Here is a 16,819-nt window from a genome sequence, read left to right as displayed (position 1 = left end):
TTCTTCCCTCTACCAGTGATCTTCTTCTTCGGGCATACTGTGATTCCGACTGGGCAAGTTGTCCGGTTACTCGACGCTCCATCACTGGTTACTTTGTTACCTTGGGCAATTCTCCTATTTCATGGAAATCAAAAAAGCAGCACACTATTTCTCGCTCTTCTGCTGAAGCTGAGTATCGATCAATGGCGGCAGCTACCTCTGAGCTCCTATGGTTGAAGGCTTTACTACACGATATTGGCATTCCTCATCCCAAGCCAATGCAGTTATATTGTGATAGTCAATCCGCAATTCACATTGCTTCCAACCCAATTTTTCATGAGCGAACGAAACACATCGAACTCGATTGCCACTTTGTTCGTGATCATGTCATGGCTAAAACTATCGCAACAAAACACATTTCCACTTCTTCTCAACCAGATGACATCTTCACTAAAGCCCTTGGCAGAAAACAGTTCGACTACTTGTTATCCAAGTTGGGCATCTCCTTCCTCCATGCTCCAACTTGAGGGGGAGTATTAGGATACATTCAAACGATTGCTGGATTTGTTGTATAGGATAAGATTAGAATCTTTATAGGATATGATCAGTTTCTGTTTGTATTTAGTTTGTTCAGTTTCTGTTTTGTATTTGTATTTAGTTTGTTCATATCTCTTGATCGTAGGCTTACTAGCATAACAACTTATTGTAACAGGTCTATTAATAGATCAACATACTAAATAGAATGATAAGCTGCTCATTCATTTGCATCTTCCTTTACTCAACTCGTATATGATAACTGCAATATCATTATTTGATATTTCTTACTAAGTAATGTACCGGTATTTAATTGTTCCAAAGGTTTTTCTTTTGTTTCAGACTTTCAGTCTTCCAGCTAAGTGAGGTAAAGATGTCATTGTCTGACAAAAGGAAAGACAAACGGACAAGGAGAAAATAGAAAAAGAAGAGAAAAGTAAAGAGAAGGTAACTTTTTTGGTCTAATGCAAATATCTCTAATTAATAATAGCGCGTGTGGAAAAAGGACACGCACCCCAAGACCCGCTGATATTTCCGCGTCAGTCCCGAGCCTAACCCCAGAATTGCAACTATATAATATTTAATATTTATTATCGTTTTCCGCCGACCACTAAGTTCCCTACATAAAGCCTGCTTTCATTTCATAATCATCCCCTTCTTACACAAACCATCGTTTCTTCTTCTATCCAACTCTGAAAATTCATCTATCACAATTCAGCTCTTTCCAATCATGCAAATGGCACCCCAAACCATATCCATCGACTTCCACACCACCCGGGTCTTACCCTTACCCGAACCCGATGTCTTTATACACACTTCCGATGGGACACGCATTCCAGCCCACACAAGCATTCTGGTTTGTCTTCAAATTCCACTCCTCGTACGTATTCCCACGATTACACCATGCTCTTGCTGACTTTTTTCTTTTTCTTTTTAATTAAATCATGAAAAGGCTTCAGCGTCTCCGGTTTTGGAGAACAAGATAGATCGACCACGCAAGCATCGGAGCTCCGAAAGAATCATCCAAATCCACGGCGTTCCTTCCGACGCCGTAACCGCCTTCGTCAGCTTCTTGTACTCCTCGAGGTTGGTATATAATAGTATTTAATTAATTATCTTCGACTTCTTCTTCATTAATCACTAGCCGATGTGAAATGACACGAATACCCCTGATGCGATGCAGGTGTGCGGAGGATGAGATGGACAGGTACGGGATGCACCTGCTGGCATTGTCGCACGTGTACATGGTGCCGCAGCTGAAGCAGAGGTGCATCAAGGGTCTGGCACAGCGCTTGACCACGGAGAACGTGGTGGACGTGCTGCAACTGGCGAGGCTCTGCGACGCACCGGATCTCCACCTCCGCTGCATGAAGCTCCTCACCAATCATTTCGTGACTGTGGAGGAAACCGAAGGGTGGAAGTTCCTCATCAAGCATGATCCATGGCTCGAGCTCGACATCCTTCGCTTCATGGACGAAAACGAAACGGTAAAGTTTAATTAAATTAAATGAAATTAAATTAAAATTCATAATATAATAATTTTAATTATTAATTGAAATGATGATTTGATGACAGAGGAAAGAGAAATCGAGGAGGCATAGGGAGGAGCAGGGGCTGTATGCACAGCTGAGCGAAGCAATGGAGTGTTTGGAGCACATATGTACGGAGGGGTGCATCGACGTTGGACCGTACGATGTGGAGGTGAGCGGAGAGAGGAAGCCGTGTAGCAGATTCTCCACGTGTCAAGGTCTTCAGCTCTTGATTCGCCACTTTGCCACGTGCAAGAGGAGGATGAGCGGAGGGTGCTTGCGGTGTAAGCGAATGTGGCAGCTCTTCCGACTCCATTCCTACATTTGTCAACAATCCGATTCCTGCAAGGTTCCTCTTTGCAGGTAAATTACAAATCCACACTCAATGTTCTACATATATCGATCGCATGCTTATTCGTTTATTTGCTTTACCATTGCGTTTTGATGATAAAATTGAAAAAAATTCAATTTGGGATTTTCGTTTTTATTCTACCATGTTTAAAATTAAAGTTGATTAATAATATTATGGTTTATTTGTAAAATAAATAAAAAATATTAAGATTTGGAGTCGAAAATTTAAATTAAATAAAAATTATATTAGAGGATGTCAGCGATGACGATAACTGGAAGATTCTGACAACGAAAATAGTCGAATGGCGGTGTAGCTGGGGCCAGTATCCATGGTACCAGCAGCTATGGTTGTGGAACCATGCCCAAGTTAATTTTTTAGGAGTGGATAAGAGATAAAAGATAAAGTGTTAATTTTAATTTCTGTATTTGATATTTGGAATTGTAATTTTTCAGATTTAAATTAAGAATTAAATAAATTATAAACTAGTGATTTGTTAATTTCATTTTTAATATCACGATTCAGACAGTACTTTCCATATTTCGTTCGGTTTTTAGTATAATAATATAGATTAGTGCTTCATGTTTCCTACTTATATGTAAAAGTGTCTAGTACATTTTATTTTTTTTCATATGGTCTCGTATAGATCCACATACTTTAATACGTGTAGTAGATAAAATTATCTCCTACAACGAGAAATATTAATCCTATAATAATAATATTAGGGTTATGTGTTATATTTATAATTTTTTTATTTATAAATTATATTATGTATTTTGGAGAATATATATTTAAATGTTTGTACTCCCAAAATATAAAATATAGTTTGTAAAAGTATAATCTTGCTAATAATAATATTTGAAAAAGGAAAAATAGCGCTAGGTATCTTTTATTGTAAGATATATTCATTATCACCTTTTTTTTTTTTTTTTATAACATATTCATTATCACTTTAGGTTCTTAGGATCTGTCATAGATATATATTTTATCGTCGGTGACTATATTACAGTGAAAAGTCTTGGCTATGATGCGGCTTTTCTTGTTTTACTTTTTCCTACCCTTTTCCCAGTCTTTGAAGGGACAGAAGTAGTTTCTTGCAAGCAAAAGTAGTTTTGTAGGATTAGTTTCATTTGTTTAATAAATAAGAGATTAGAACCAGAGACTGAGATAAAAATTAAAAAAAGGGGCCAAACAGAGGTTGAGAATTACATTTATTAGTTTTTTTCTGTAATAAATTTATATTCTGAGCTGTGCCCGATTCACAGCAGAAAATCCCACAATTGATTTTGATAAGGAGTTAGTCCATGATATGTTAATAAAAAGCTGGTCGGTTTCGAAGAATTTCATCGATTACACTATAAGACAAATGGTTGTGGTTGGCCAAGGAAAGTGTAATCGTTTTCATTTATTACATTGAAATTAAGTGTCCCGTTACTTCACTATATATTGGATTTGGGGTCCCATCATCATAAATTGCTATGTTCATCGCCAAATTGCTTGTTGCATTCCTTAGCTCGTCCCTGATATTTTTCAGGGATACCAAGTAGTTGGCCAGCCCGCAGCTTTAGGCAGCTGGTCCATCGTAGTTGCTATCATTTATCAGCCTGCTATATTGATAACCACATACTCGTCATGTCCTAGTTACGGCTAATTTTCATCTCACAAACCAATGCACTGACGCAATCCATAGAAGTCCATAGGACCATGGTGTTTATTTATTAGATCTAACTTCAATATTGTGATGGGTCCGCATCATAAGCATGATCAAATAAAATATGTATGGTTGATGCTATACAGCTTCTTTCTTTATTATAGAAAAAGAATAACACACCGAACTAGTGACTTAGTTCGGCCTCTATCTTTGTCAATCACCTGCTTAATTTGGACATTTACAGAGCAATATATACTTACTCTTAAATCAAAACATATCAACATTTATTTAATTTGTCTAATATAACGTTCATTGTCAGCTGGTGGTGCACCTTTAGTCCACGTCTCTGTCCATGTTTTCTTCTAATCTTATGATGATTATCTTTGTCTTTTCTACTTCCTGTCAATGTATTTGTAAATTTCTTAGCGGTGTCAATGTCACTCTCCGTTAACCTTGCTGTTTTGGGGAAATGTGACAGGCAAATTCAATTGAGAATGCAGCAAGGGAAAAGGAAAGATGATGCAAGGTGGAAACTACTAGCGAGGAAGGTGGCCTCAGCCAAAGTCATGTCTTCCTTGTCTCTGCCAAAGAGGAAACGGGATGAGGAAATGAGAGTGACTATAAACAATCCTGGGATAAGAAGTTTTGAATTACAATGAATTTTGTAATAATAATGTATAGGACGATTTATGTCGTGTTGATAGAGCCGTTTCTTTGGAGAGAATAGTCTGTTGTTCTTTGAGGAAGCAGGAGGTTTTCGGATAGTGCGAATTTGTTTTACCTGGCTCTTTACTAGAGGAAATGGTAAATTGAATAATAGCTTGAATTGTAAATTTTGGTTGTTGTAGATATGAGCAAATTAAAATTGCGTTGTCATAAGATTTTGATTTCAATAGTTAATTAGTTTATATTTTGATTTGGATACCAACACTAAGTGATTATTTAGTTTTCTTATGTCATGATATAATGTCTTCCTTGATTGATTTATGTTAAATTGAGAAACTAGAGACGTTAAAGATTTTGACATAATTACGGAGAAGTCTTGTGGGAACATGTTTATAATTTGGGACCTTATCGTGGGGCTTACGGCTGTAACAGAGCATAATAGTGTCTGTTGATTACACTTTAATGGCCTGCAATTTAGTCCCACAGAAGCAGAGTTTGTTCTTGGTCCTATGTAAGAGTGGCTCATTCGTAAATCGAAAGGAAGTCATTGAGTCATTAATCAACACCATGCGTAATGCATGCAACAAGGAATCTTCAGTAGACTTTCGGGAACCCTTTGACCAATACCAGACATCTAGCATCTGAGCAATACATCATTTGCTTTAATTTTTGCCACTTTCAGAGGCTGTTATGCAAGACAGTTTTTTTTTTTTTTTTTTTTTTGAGATATTCCAATCGATTCAAAGCGGGTCCTCGAATTAAGATTTTAAATTTCTATCAAAGATAATACCGAGGAGGTTGAACATATTTTTTCATCTCCACTTGCTCACTTTCATGACGCAATCTGAACTACCATTATTTGAGTTATCCAAGACAAATTTTTAAGTGCATAAATTTGACGCACTGCCAAAATGGCGTTGTAAAATACCGTTGAGTACTTGGAGGTCACTGGTTGTGGTCGGTTCGAAGAAAAAGGAAGCAAAGCATTAACCCAGGGTTCCACTAACCTGAGCCACAGGGAAATATTATTATTTGTTTCACAAAGGATTTGTGAATGCGTAATGATATTTGCATCTTTAAAATTTTATACAACTTTTATACTTTACTTGATTAAAAAAATAAAATAGAAAAAGAATATGTTAAAATATATACGTTAAAAATAAAATATGATATTAAGTCTTTGATGAAACTATGATTATTGTTTGTGAATTGTGGCGGTACTTGCACTGAAATCTTTATTGTTTTAAACTTCGTCTTGGTCGGTAACTCTCTATTATTATGTCTCTATCCAATCTAGCCTCTATTCTGGCAAATCATTTACATTTTTAAATTTGCCCACAGTTTATTACCTTGATCTAAACATAAGGTTTTCTTCTTTTTTAAGTTAGCTCTATTGTCCCACTTGGATGAGTGGGAATTACGTGAGACTTGTAAATACAAAATTTCAATGACCACTTTTGAATTTCCATTAAGTAACCTTGAGTGATAGAAAGTTCTGAACTAATAACTAGGGTTCCTCAATTGAAGATGGCAAGTCACTCCTGGCTTGGTTGTTCTGCAATTGATTCAAAATCATCCAAGGATACATTGAGGCCAAGGCCAAGTGGTGTTTGAGTAAGAATTACTGACACTCTCTGAAGATTAAAAAATCTCATGATCTTATTACAGAAAAAAAATGGACATTTTTGACTATAGCATAAACTCTGAGGTTGGCCTTACTAAGCCGTGATTGGAAATAATTCAAGTTTTGTCAGGAGACTCAACATAATATTTCAATCAAAGTCTTATAACATGTTTGAAAAATATTATGGGATTTTTTTTCCAAAAATTCTCCCAACAATTATTAAAATATTGATTATTTATTCACAATAAACTAATCGTAATTTGCAGTTAATGTATGAGTTATTTGAGTCTTTTGTTTATAAAAATTTCATTTTTTTTTCTATTCTTTTTTTCTTTCTTTTTTTTAAATCGAAACTTTTTCCAGTCACTTACAGTTAGACTTAAAATTTCAATATCTATGTTATCAAAAAAAAAAAAAAAATTCAATATCTTGTTATCAAAAAAAAAAAAAAAAAAATTCAATATCTATTTGGCATACTAATCAATTGGAATTTGTTTTTATAATTATTTTGTTATATATTTTTAATGGTTGAGATCCTCCATAAATTTTTTAACTACAGAAAATCGTGATTCAATTCATTGAATCTATCCTTATAATATGTTCCAGTTATCATGATTCATGAAGTTGATCTTTCTTGCATAATACGGCACCACTAATTGACTTAGCTGTTATTAACAATCTGTTCAACCTTTGTGGAGATAAGCAAGTTAAACGTCACTTTGCATTGGCAAAAAGATTGTGTCCCTTTCAACATATATTTACAGAAGCTACATATGTAACTTTCAATTCGCTATTTGTGTCCCTTTCAAGGCATAGTTACAGAAACTACAAACGTAACATTTCATTAATCCGTGAAAACATGATAATCGTGATTCAATCAGCCTGTTGTTGCGGACTTTACATGATAATTAAAAAATAAAACCGAATGAATGTAGCTCAATAGACAATACAGACAGAGTAGATTAGGAAAAAAAACTCGTGTTGAATTCCTATTAAATACATTTTTGAGAAAGAGTGAAGAATTTTAATTGTTATTAAGTTCCGACTTAAGATTAGTTTTATAAGCCATGAGTTAAAATTTATGAGAATAATGGGACAATTTGCATCAAAAAATAATTAAAGTCCGTTTTTAAAAAAAAAACAGAAGCGAAAAAAATATTTTTGATTTCCTTCACGCGAATTTAAGTTTCACGTGTCCCAAACTCGAAATATATAATGTTAATTTATTTAGTTGAAAATGATATATATATATAGACACTTTTACTTTTTCAAGTTTATTGGCTTCTTGGCGTCCCCGGTCTGCGTTGACTTTTTCATGAATTTTTTTAACTTCATTTTTTTCTCTAAAAAATATAGCATTGAGAAATTTTCTTTTCCTTAATTGTGAAAAAAATAGTTTTAAAATCAATATTACAACAGAATTATTATTAAAATTAAAGTTAAAAAAATATTTTCGTTAAAAAGCCGCCTATATTTTAAAGTTCTCTGACTATCTTATTGTGAGTGACATATTTTCTTGTAGTCTGATGCTTCGTTTTTTTTTTATTTATTTTATTTGAGACGAAGCATTGGTCAGTTTCGTTGGCACTTTAACTTACATCATGGCATGTGTCACTTATGGTTTATTTTAGTCGATATATAATAATGAAATGACAATTCCTCGTGCAAAACGGAAGTGCGGTCCTTACTCACATTCCCATTATGTCTTGAAAAATCAAGTTATGCCGTATGAGTATATTACCTTTGATTTTTCTAATTTGGAATCAAATGCCAAGTTGGAATTCTATTTTGCCATGCTCCAATAGCAAAGCTTCCCATAGTGCGAGTACCACGAGGATATCTTTGACGGTGTTAGTATCCTTGAATGGATCAGTGGTCTTGACCATTTATCGTCATCAATGATGATTAATTTTGCGCTTTATTTAATGGAATGAATATTTTTGTTTGAGAGGTGAAATTAGTATTTCTATATCTTATAGAATTGAATTTGGATATATATTTTTTCCTTATCATGATAAAGATATATAAAAAACAATTATAGCAAGATTTATCATTATTTGCATGATATTAATTAAACTTGCTTTTGTATTTTTCACTCATAACATGTGAGAAGAACATGAGAAAAAGAGCACAAGAAGATATAAATCCGTTTAAACTTATATCCTTATTTTTTTTTATCTTTATTTATTTTATAAAATAACAAATATTATCCTTTTCAATTTAACCTACTTAATTCTTAAAATTTTACCTTCTCCCTAAATTTTTTCATATTGATGTTGATATTTGTTCATATTTCACTTCGACAGATATCAATCCACTTATCTCTTTTCAGGTTCTTTCTAGTTGCTTAATATCCACTTTCTTGTGAAATTTTACAATCCTCTTTATGCATAATTTTGTAGTTATCATACAAAATCCCTCCATATCAGAATATATGAAATATATTATTTAAATATATATATTTTAAATTTCTCACATAAGAATATCAATACATGTTATATGCATGATAAACAGAAATAATATTTATGTTATTGGAATTCTTTTATTCCATTCTTTATTAATTTAATATACCAAATAATTAAATTTGTATGATCCTAGATAGAGATAGCAAAGCGGGCCATTCGCTATGCCTACCAACGAGCCAGCCCGCTTGCCCACCTATTAAGTTTGAAAAAAGTTTGCTTCCTTGCGAAAAAAAGTAGGACAAAAAAAAATTAGAGAAAAGAAGGAGAGGATCCAGTGTAAGCGAGAACAAGATTAATAGCTCCTTCGCCTCTGTAAACCCAGTCAGCTGCGTCTTCTTCCCTTAAAGTCAGCTCCATCTGTTTCAACATAAAATCTTGTTATGCATTTCGTCAAACATTAACAAGACACTCCAAAGAATAAAGGGTACCTTAAAAAAGACCAAAAAATGGAACACAGCTACTACTCCGACTTCGAAAAACAACAACCCATAGGAACAAGATGGTTGGGGATACTTAAAAATTAAAATTAAAAATAGAAGGAGCCACAAGGTTAGCACGTGAACAATTCTATTATATTCTGTTCCAAATATTAAACAGAGAGACAAGGACTAGGAGAATAGTCAACGTGGAGAAAGAAAGAAATTGAATAGAATCATGGAATGGTGTTCCTGTGTAAGTGACTCTGTTATGTTAGGTTAGGTGTATAAATAACAAAACAAAAAACAAAAAAACAGGTTGGCAGGGTGGGCTTGGCGGGTAGGGTTGGCAAAACGGGTCAACCTGACTCGGCCCGTCCCAACCCGCATTCAACTTGAAAAGAATAAGTTAGATTAGAGTTGGTTTGAAAAAAAAAAATGAACCAGAAAATCCAACCCAATCCTACCCGAGTCGGGTTAGGGTTGGCTCGTAGGTTGGCTAAAAAAGATGGCTCGTGGTTTGGCTTGAAAAAAAAACTCGCGAGTTAGCTCGAAAATTGGCTCGCGGGTTAGCTCGTTTTCAGCTTATTTAAATGACCATGTAGTATTAATGCATTCCATCAGCTTAAATAAAGGGTTACAAAATGAGAAATAAAAACAAAATATTTTAATTTTGAATTTTCTTCGTAACAAATTTGCATCAACATCAAGAAACAATCAGAACCACTTGCTACCAAGTGGGAAAGATATTTGAACCAAACAGAGCCAGCACAACCTAACAATATAAAAATGGCAGGATGTGAGAAGATTAGGGACTTAGGTTTAGAGAAGGAAGAAAAATAATGACAGCATATGTGGGTTTTATCCCTTTTTGTATATTATATTTTGTATTTTTTTATAAAAAAAATAAAATAAAAATCTCAACTTGCGAACTAGCTCGTTTGACCCGCGAGTTGGCTCGTTTTTTCACGAGCTGGCTCGGGTCAGGTTGGCAACTCGTTTTTGCCAATCCAACCGGCTCATTTTTGGCGGGTTACAAGCCAACTCGATGGATTGACTCATTTTTGCTAACCTAATTAGCGGGCTGACTAGTTGAAAAACTCAGTACGTTGACCAAGTTTATTTTGAAAAACTCAACATCACCTCAAAATAATGCATGGAACTTGTGGATATACAAAACACTAAGGAGACATTTGGTACGAAAGAAATTTTTGTTTATCGAAAAAAAAAAGATTGATGGGGATTTGGTATGATTTTTTTTTCCCAGATAAATTACAAAAAAGTATTTGATTAGCCAAATTTTTTCCCAAAAAATTGATTTAATTTTAATGAAGTTATGTTTGATTGATTGCAAAATATTAATGGGAATCTGAAGGAAAATTATCAGAATACCCATAGAAGCATAGTGAAAGAATTGAAATTGTGCTTCGATGTTTTGGCTGAGTTAGCCTAGGTTCAAATGTTTTATTTCACTTCTTTCTTTTTTTTATTCTTGAATTTAATTATTTTTTAAAAATTCTCTTACCAATTTTTTTTTTAATTATTATTCACGGAATAAAATCATATATGGGTACTTCCGTGAACCTTAATTTTGGAAATATGACGTCTGTAGCTTCAAGTTGGGTTAATTATATATAAAATTATTGACGGAATAAAATTATATATGGGCTTCAAGTAGGGTTAATTATTTTTGCACAACAACCACTGCAGGCAGTAGCTTCTCTGCAAGCATGAATATCATTAACATGAACATAAGACTGAGGGGTATTTTGATCTCAAAACATTATATTCAGATTCTGAGTGAATGGGAAAAAAAATACCATAGTCTGGGTGGGATTTTTGTTTAGGTGTGCGAAGTTGAAAAGGAGAATGACGGGGAAATAATTTTGTTGGGATTTTATTCACTTTCCTCATATCAAACATGGTAAAAAAAAAATTCTCACCCCACTTTTCCATCATTTCAACTAAAATTTCCATACCAAACAGCCCCTAAGTTGTTCATAAAAATTCATTAATAAACTTTGAGGTATGTATTTCATAAATTGTCTTTTGTCAGCAGACAAAAAATTGTGAAAGTATAGTATTGTTATGTTAATTTAAAATTTTATCTAACTTGATTTCTTATGATGTTTTGTTAATTTATTATTTAATATACTAAATAAAATTAAAAAAATATAATTAGAGGTTTGTTTAAACTAAATTAAACTAATTCATTAGTCATTTAATTTGTCATGAGGGGAGGGTGTAATTTTAAAAATAGAAAGGAGATATGTTTAAATGAAGGAGAGTCTGATGCAACCATACTATTTTAATAGAAATGAATATATGTTACATGAGATTCAGCCTTGAAAGATTTATTTCTACGTGACACAAACCTAACAATCTTGATGGATACTTAGGCATCGAGTACGAGATACAAATATTATTAGCTCTTGTGGTATCAAGGCTCTCATGGGAAGCATTTAAAGCTCGTCTTTAGGAAATGATGATGAATGTTTTGTTAGGTTACTAGAGGACTTTTTGATTGGATAGGAAGCGTCCATTGCTATGCCACATAAACCTTCCTTGTCAGATATACCCCTTTGCATTCTAATGTAACCATGTTCTCCCCAATCGGAGCCCCATGAATTCTTCACTATCCAATATTTGGTTCCATCTTGAGTTGTTCCATAGCCCACAATTGCTACTCCGTGATCAAGGTCAGTGCCACAGTGTCCCGTAAATACTCCCTGAAATTATTTATAAACCAAATTTAAGATACCCAACACACCATTGTGTATAGAAAACTCGTAACCATGTTTGGTGGTGATTATTTTCTGATTTCAAAAACTATAAAAATAATTCTCTTATCAAGAGGTAGATTAGATTTACAAATTCACCTCTGAGTAGAACTGGAAGTCAGATTCCCCTGCATCAATGGATACAGATACAGGTTGGTTTGTAACTGCTTGGAGCAATTTGGCCTCATTGTTGGCTGGAACAGTCTCATAGCCATCAATTGACACTGCTGGCTCATTCTCCTGCAAAAATGAATGGTTTTTATATCTTAAAATTCTTCATCATGACATCATTCAATTAAATTGATTAATGTTAAGCACAATAATACATCAAAGTGCACCTTTGATACATCACACTTTCCATCAGCTGCTTTATAAGGGTAATTACTTTCTGTTGTTATGCCCTTTTGCTTGATGAACTCGAACGCATGTTCCATATACCCACCATTGCATCCTTCATTCACTTTATTGTCACAATCGACAAGTTCTTTCTCAGACAAGGAAACTAGCTTATTCGTCTTGATTTGGTTAATACCTTCAACAGCTACAATAGTTGAAAACGCCCAGCAACTACCTATACGAGACATTAAAAAACAAGAAGACTTTCACTACAACGATCATTAAAAGATAATGACTATTTTGCTATTTTGCTTACCGCATTGGCCTTGATCCTTTACAGGAGTGACGGCGCCTTTCTTCCTCCAATCCACCGAAGGAGGAACGTTGTCAACATTATCATACATGAATGTCTCATTTCCACGTTGTGTGCCTCGAAGATGATTAACTTTTAAGCCAGCATAGATACTCTTGAATTCTGAATTGGTCATGTCAGCGAACTTGTTCAACTTCAGCTTGTAAGGCTTGTCCAGTTTATTGGTATTGTGATTTGTGAACATGCATCACGTTGGCTTTGAACACCTTGAACCGATTGTGCTTCTCGTCTAGGCTTCGAGAAACCGTGTGGTGGCTCCTCCATCTCTCGTACAAATCCCACAAGCCTTCCTCGGATGCCAAATCTTTCTCGTTTATATCAAAGCTATGGGCCACTCCGAGAACAAAAGCAAAGGACAGAGCAACCAATAAGAGCTTCTTTGTTTCCATATTGCTTTATTGGATATCAATTCAATGGAACATGTGGAAAACAGAGAACCTGAGAAAGCTTTATATAGAGAAATGAAAATCAACTAGGGAGAAAGAAAACAATATAAGAAGTTAATTACAAGTTACTTGTGGGCATCAACAATCCATAATATGATGAAGAACATGACAAGGCCGTTGCGGTTGCACTCGAGAATTGTGGAAAAAGAGATGAAAGGATAGAATAAATCTTTGGTGCTACTGTAGCACCAAAGATTCAGTACATCCCATCAATAAAAATATTACATGTCAGAAAAAGTTATTTTTTCTCTGCCAAATTTTTTCTCTATCTTCTGATGTGTAATGCTCCTATTAGTGGAATGCACTGAATCTTGGTGCTACAGTAGCACCAAAGATTTATTCTAAAGGATATGCTGGCTTTGCTCAAATATTGAAGCAAGGACTTCAATAAGTGAGATTCATTTATTTGTATATCTCTAAATATTTCATATAATAGAAGGAAACTTGTCACATATTTTGAAAAAAAAAAAAAAAACAATTGGCAGAGTATGTTCCTAATCTAAAGCTTTATGTCAAACTGCTATTGTGTGCTTGAAGGATTTTTTTTTTTATGGCATGCCAATCACGCTACAACCTTAACGAGAGTAATGGTGGAAGCGATAGTGACGAGAATGGTTACGTCTGGTTTTGAGTCACCATATGAGTTGCAAGTGGAGTGCAACGTTATGATAACTGCTTTTATCCATAGCCAACGTGATCGCTTCTGCAAGAAGTGTTGTACTATGTGGAAATGAAAATGTGCAAAAATGCAGTCAATTCTACTTCTGAACAGTGAGACTCTTTCCCTCTATCTATCGAGTAATCAAAAATCCCAAGACGAAACTTTGTAATTTGTGAAAAAAAATTCGAATGTTTGAGAGAGAAGTAAAATATGCATAAATATGTTACCAAAAAAAAAATATATGCATAAATAATCCTTTTTTCCCCCTCAAATCCATTTTTTTTTGTCATTTTATAGTTATAAAAGATAATTTTATCTCCGTTAATTACGGGACTAACATTTTTTAAACATCACCAACACATTTATCCCATATTAGTTAGGTCGGTGAGGTGAACCCAAATGAAAAGTACGAAAAAATTGAGAAAAAAAGATAAATATATATATATATATATATATATATATATATATATAACATTATTAAATAAATAGCAGAAAATAAACAAGAGAACTAATAAATAAATAAAAAGTGAAAATAAAAATATATAAGAGGACAAAAATAATAAGGAAGTAAAAATAAAAAATAAAAATAAAGAAATAGAATGGGAAAAAAAGGTAAAATAAAGAAAAATAAAAATACATAAATAAATAAATAAGAGAAAAAATATTGAATGGAAAAAAGAAATAAAAGAAAAGGAGTAACACTTTTTCATATTATATAACAATAATTTTTTTTATACCCATTATATAAATCATAAATTTTATTTTTTTGAGTTAGAAAAATATTCAGAGGAGATTATATATATATATATATATATATATATATATATATATATACTTTTTTTATACCCATTATGTAAATCATAAATTTCATTTTTTTGAGTTAGAAAAGGTCAAATGAAACTTAAATGAAAAGATTCAGAGGAGATTTATATAGAGTGAAAGTGAGAATACCCGTAGGCATCATTCGATTGGATGAGATACTTTAACATTACCAAAGGAGTTTGGGGCTGGGACTGAAGCGGCTAAAAATTATGAATGATACTTTCATTTCAAAGTTGGCGTGGCGATTCCATAACGAAGCAGACTCTTTGTAGGTAAGATTCCTGAGAGGAAAATACATGGGCTGCAGGGTTGATGTCTCTACATTCAATAAGAGGGATGGTTGTTCCCGGCTATGGTCAGGTTTAGCTGCTTATGGAAAATAAGGTCACCTGAGAGATTGGAGATGGTACTTTGGTTTCCTTCTGGAGGGATAGGTGAGTGGCGGGACTTTAGCCCTTGATTAACAGACAAATTAATCCAGTCCCAGAAGAAGAAGCCCACAAATGTGTGTATAACTACGTGGATGACAGCGACAATTGGCAAGTTAAGCTTCTGTGAACTTGGCTACCTGAAAATACTATACAGCAAATACGGAGTTGCTTTCCACCTGCTTTGGAGGATGGATCAGATCATCGGGTTGGAAGACATGAAAATATAGCTGGGGTCACGGTAAAAAATTGCTATACATCTCTATTAGGGACTACGGCGGATGATGTTCACCTGCTATGTGCGTTCTGCAGAAAATTGTGGGGCCTGAAAGGTCCTCAGCGCATGAAAATTTTTCAATGGAAGTTAGCCCATAATAGATTACCTACCGAAGCGTGGAGTGCTTATTGGTCCCATGGGGATCCTCGATGTCCCATCTACAATAAATAGGCAAAAACCTTATTGTACGCAGTTTAGGTTTGTCCTAACATCAAAAAGATATGGGCTGCTATTCTACCTCCTTCAGAAAGGAAAATCTTCTTTGGGGTTGATATGCTTGAGTGGCTACAATGGAACTGGAATCATAAGGTGGAAAGTACAGGTACGATCCCATGGGCTGCACTTTTTGTTGTCGGCTGTTGGATGATATGATAGTGGCATAATTCAGTTGCACATAGCCAACTAGCCCCTCGTTTTCTTCACTCGCATCTCCTTGTGATTGATAATGCCCAGCAATTGTGTGATGTGTTTGTAAAGTACACCTCTCTTCTGGTCCATCATATTATTATTTGGCTTCCTCCTCCGAAGAATTTATTAAATTAAATATAGATGGTGCTTCTAGGGCAATCTGGGGGGGTCGTTGTTTGTGGTGGGGAGTTGCAAGATTCTAGTGGAAGCTGGAGATGTGAATTTTCTTACAAATCTCAGAACACCACCGTCGAGTCACTGACCATCTCTCTCTTTTTTTGGCTCAATGTTATTTTGTTTTCAGTGTGAATTTCTTCGTGAGAGATAATGGATTGTTTGTCCAATGATTTAGAGATTAAGTCACATTTACCCACGTACAAAACATTTTTATCTTTATTTTTCAAGCATTTGATTTGATATCTGATTTGGGATTCAGGTGCAGACACCAAAAACTTCTGAGTATGCTTTCTTTAAGAAATTGAAGAAGGATGCAAGCCTGATATTTCATTCATACATCCACCGCAAAAGAATGCTTACCCATCGTTGAAGAACCCTAAATCTAGTTATTATGCCAGAGGTTGTTGAACTTGAAAGTGAAAGAAATTTGTATATTTTGTGAAGGATTCTACCCACGGACTGAAACCTTGGTCTAATTATGTCTTGATCTAATAATAATAAGTCTTCCTTTTCTTTTATACCATTTTTCATTAAGTAAAGGAAACTTGCGACAATGTTAAAAGAAAATCTATATCGTGCTTTTCCGAAACCCAACTCTGTAACTTTTATTTTTTGTTGTCTTTGAAAAGTCAAAAGGTGGGTTGGAGGTTAGTTTTGTAAAATTACCTTACATTTTCAATAATATTTGACAATCAACCAAATATAGAATCAGAAAATTTGAGCTAATATTTTCGGTAATATTTTGGCCTACCTAACATGTTTTTGGTAACATTCTTCGAAAATTAACTTTCCCAACATATTCTTGGAAATAATGATTTTCAAAAATAAAAATAAAAATTCTTCTATACCAAACATCCCCTAAAGAAGTTTTGATCTTTGAAGATTTTAAAGCTTGAAA

The 16,819-nt window shown here is 34.1% G+C and overlaps 1 protein-coding gene and 1 pseudogene across 1 annotated transcript; one reads left to right on the top strand and one right to left on the bottom strand.

The window, feature by feature from the left end:
• The first annotated feature begins 1,049 nt into the window (after positions 1-1,049).
• Positions 1,050-4,740, top strand: LOC133287115 (BTB/POZ and TAZ domain-containing protein 2-like). Its single transcript, XM_061484670.1, has 5 exons — positions 1,050-1,369; positions 1,466-1,599; positions 1,697-2,000; positions 2,089-2,405; positions 4,521-4,740. The coding sequence occupies exons 1-5, from the start codon at positions 1,244-1,246 to the stop codon at positions 4,699-4,701; spliced, it is 1,062 nt and encodes a 353-aa protein (XP_061340654.1). The 5' UTR covers positions 1,050-1,243; the 3' UTR covers positions 4,702-4,740.
• A 6,935-nt stretch (positions 4,741-11,675) lies between these two features.
• LOC133287109 (vignain-like) lies at positions 11,676-13,091 on the bottom strand (annotated as a pseudogene).
• Between the last annotated feature and the right edge of the window lie 3,728 nt (positions 13,092-16,819).

The sequence above is a fragment of the Gastrolobium bilobum genome, unplaced genomic scaffold (genome assembly GCF_033153095.1).
Source record: "Gastrolobium bilobum isolate Gb01-03AN ecotype WA unplaced genomic scaffold, APGP_CSIRO_Gbil_v1 utg16542, whole genome shotgun sequence".
NCBI lineage: Eukaryota > Viridiplantae > Streptophyta > Magnoliopsida > Fabales > Fabaceae > Gastrolobium > Gastrolobium bilobum.
The sequence above is the reverse complement of the archived record's forward strand: the minus strand, read 5'-3'. Positions and strand labels throughout refer to the sequence as shown.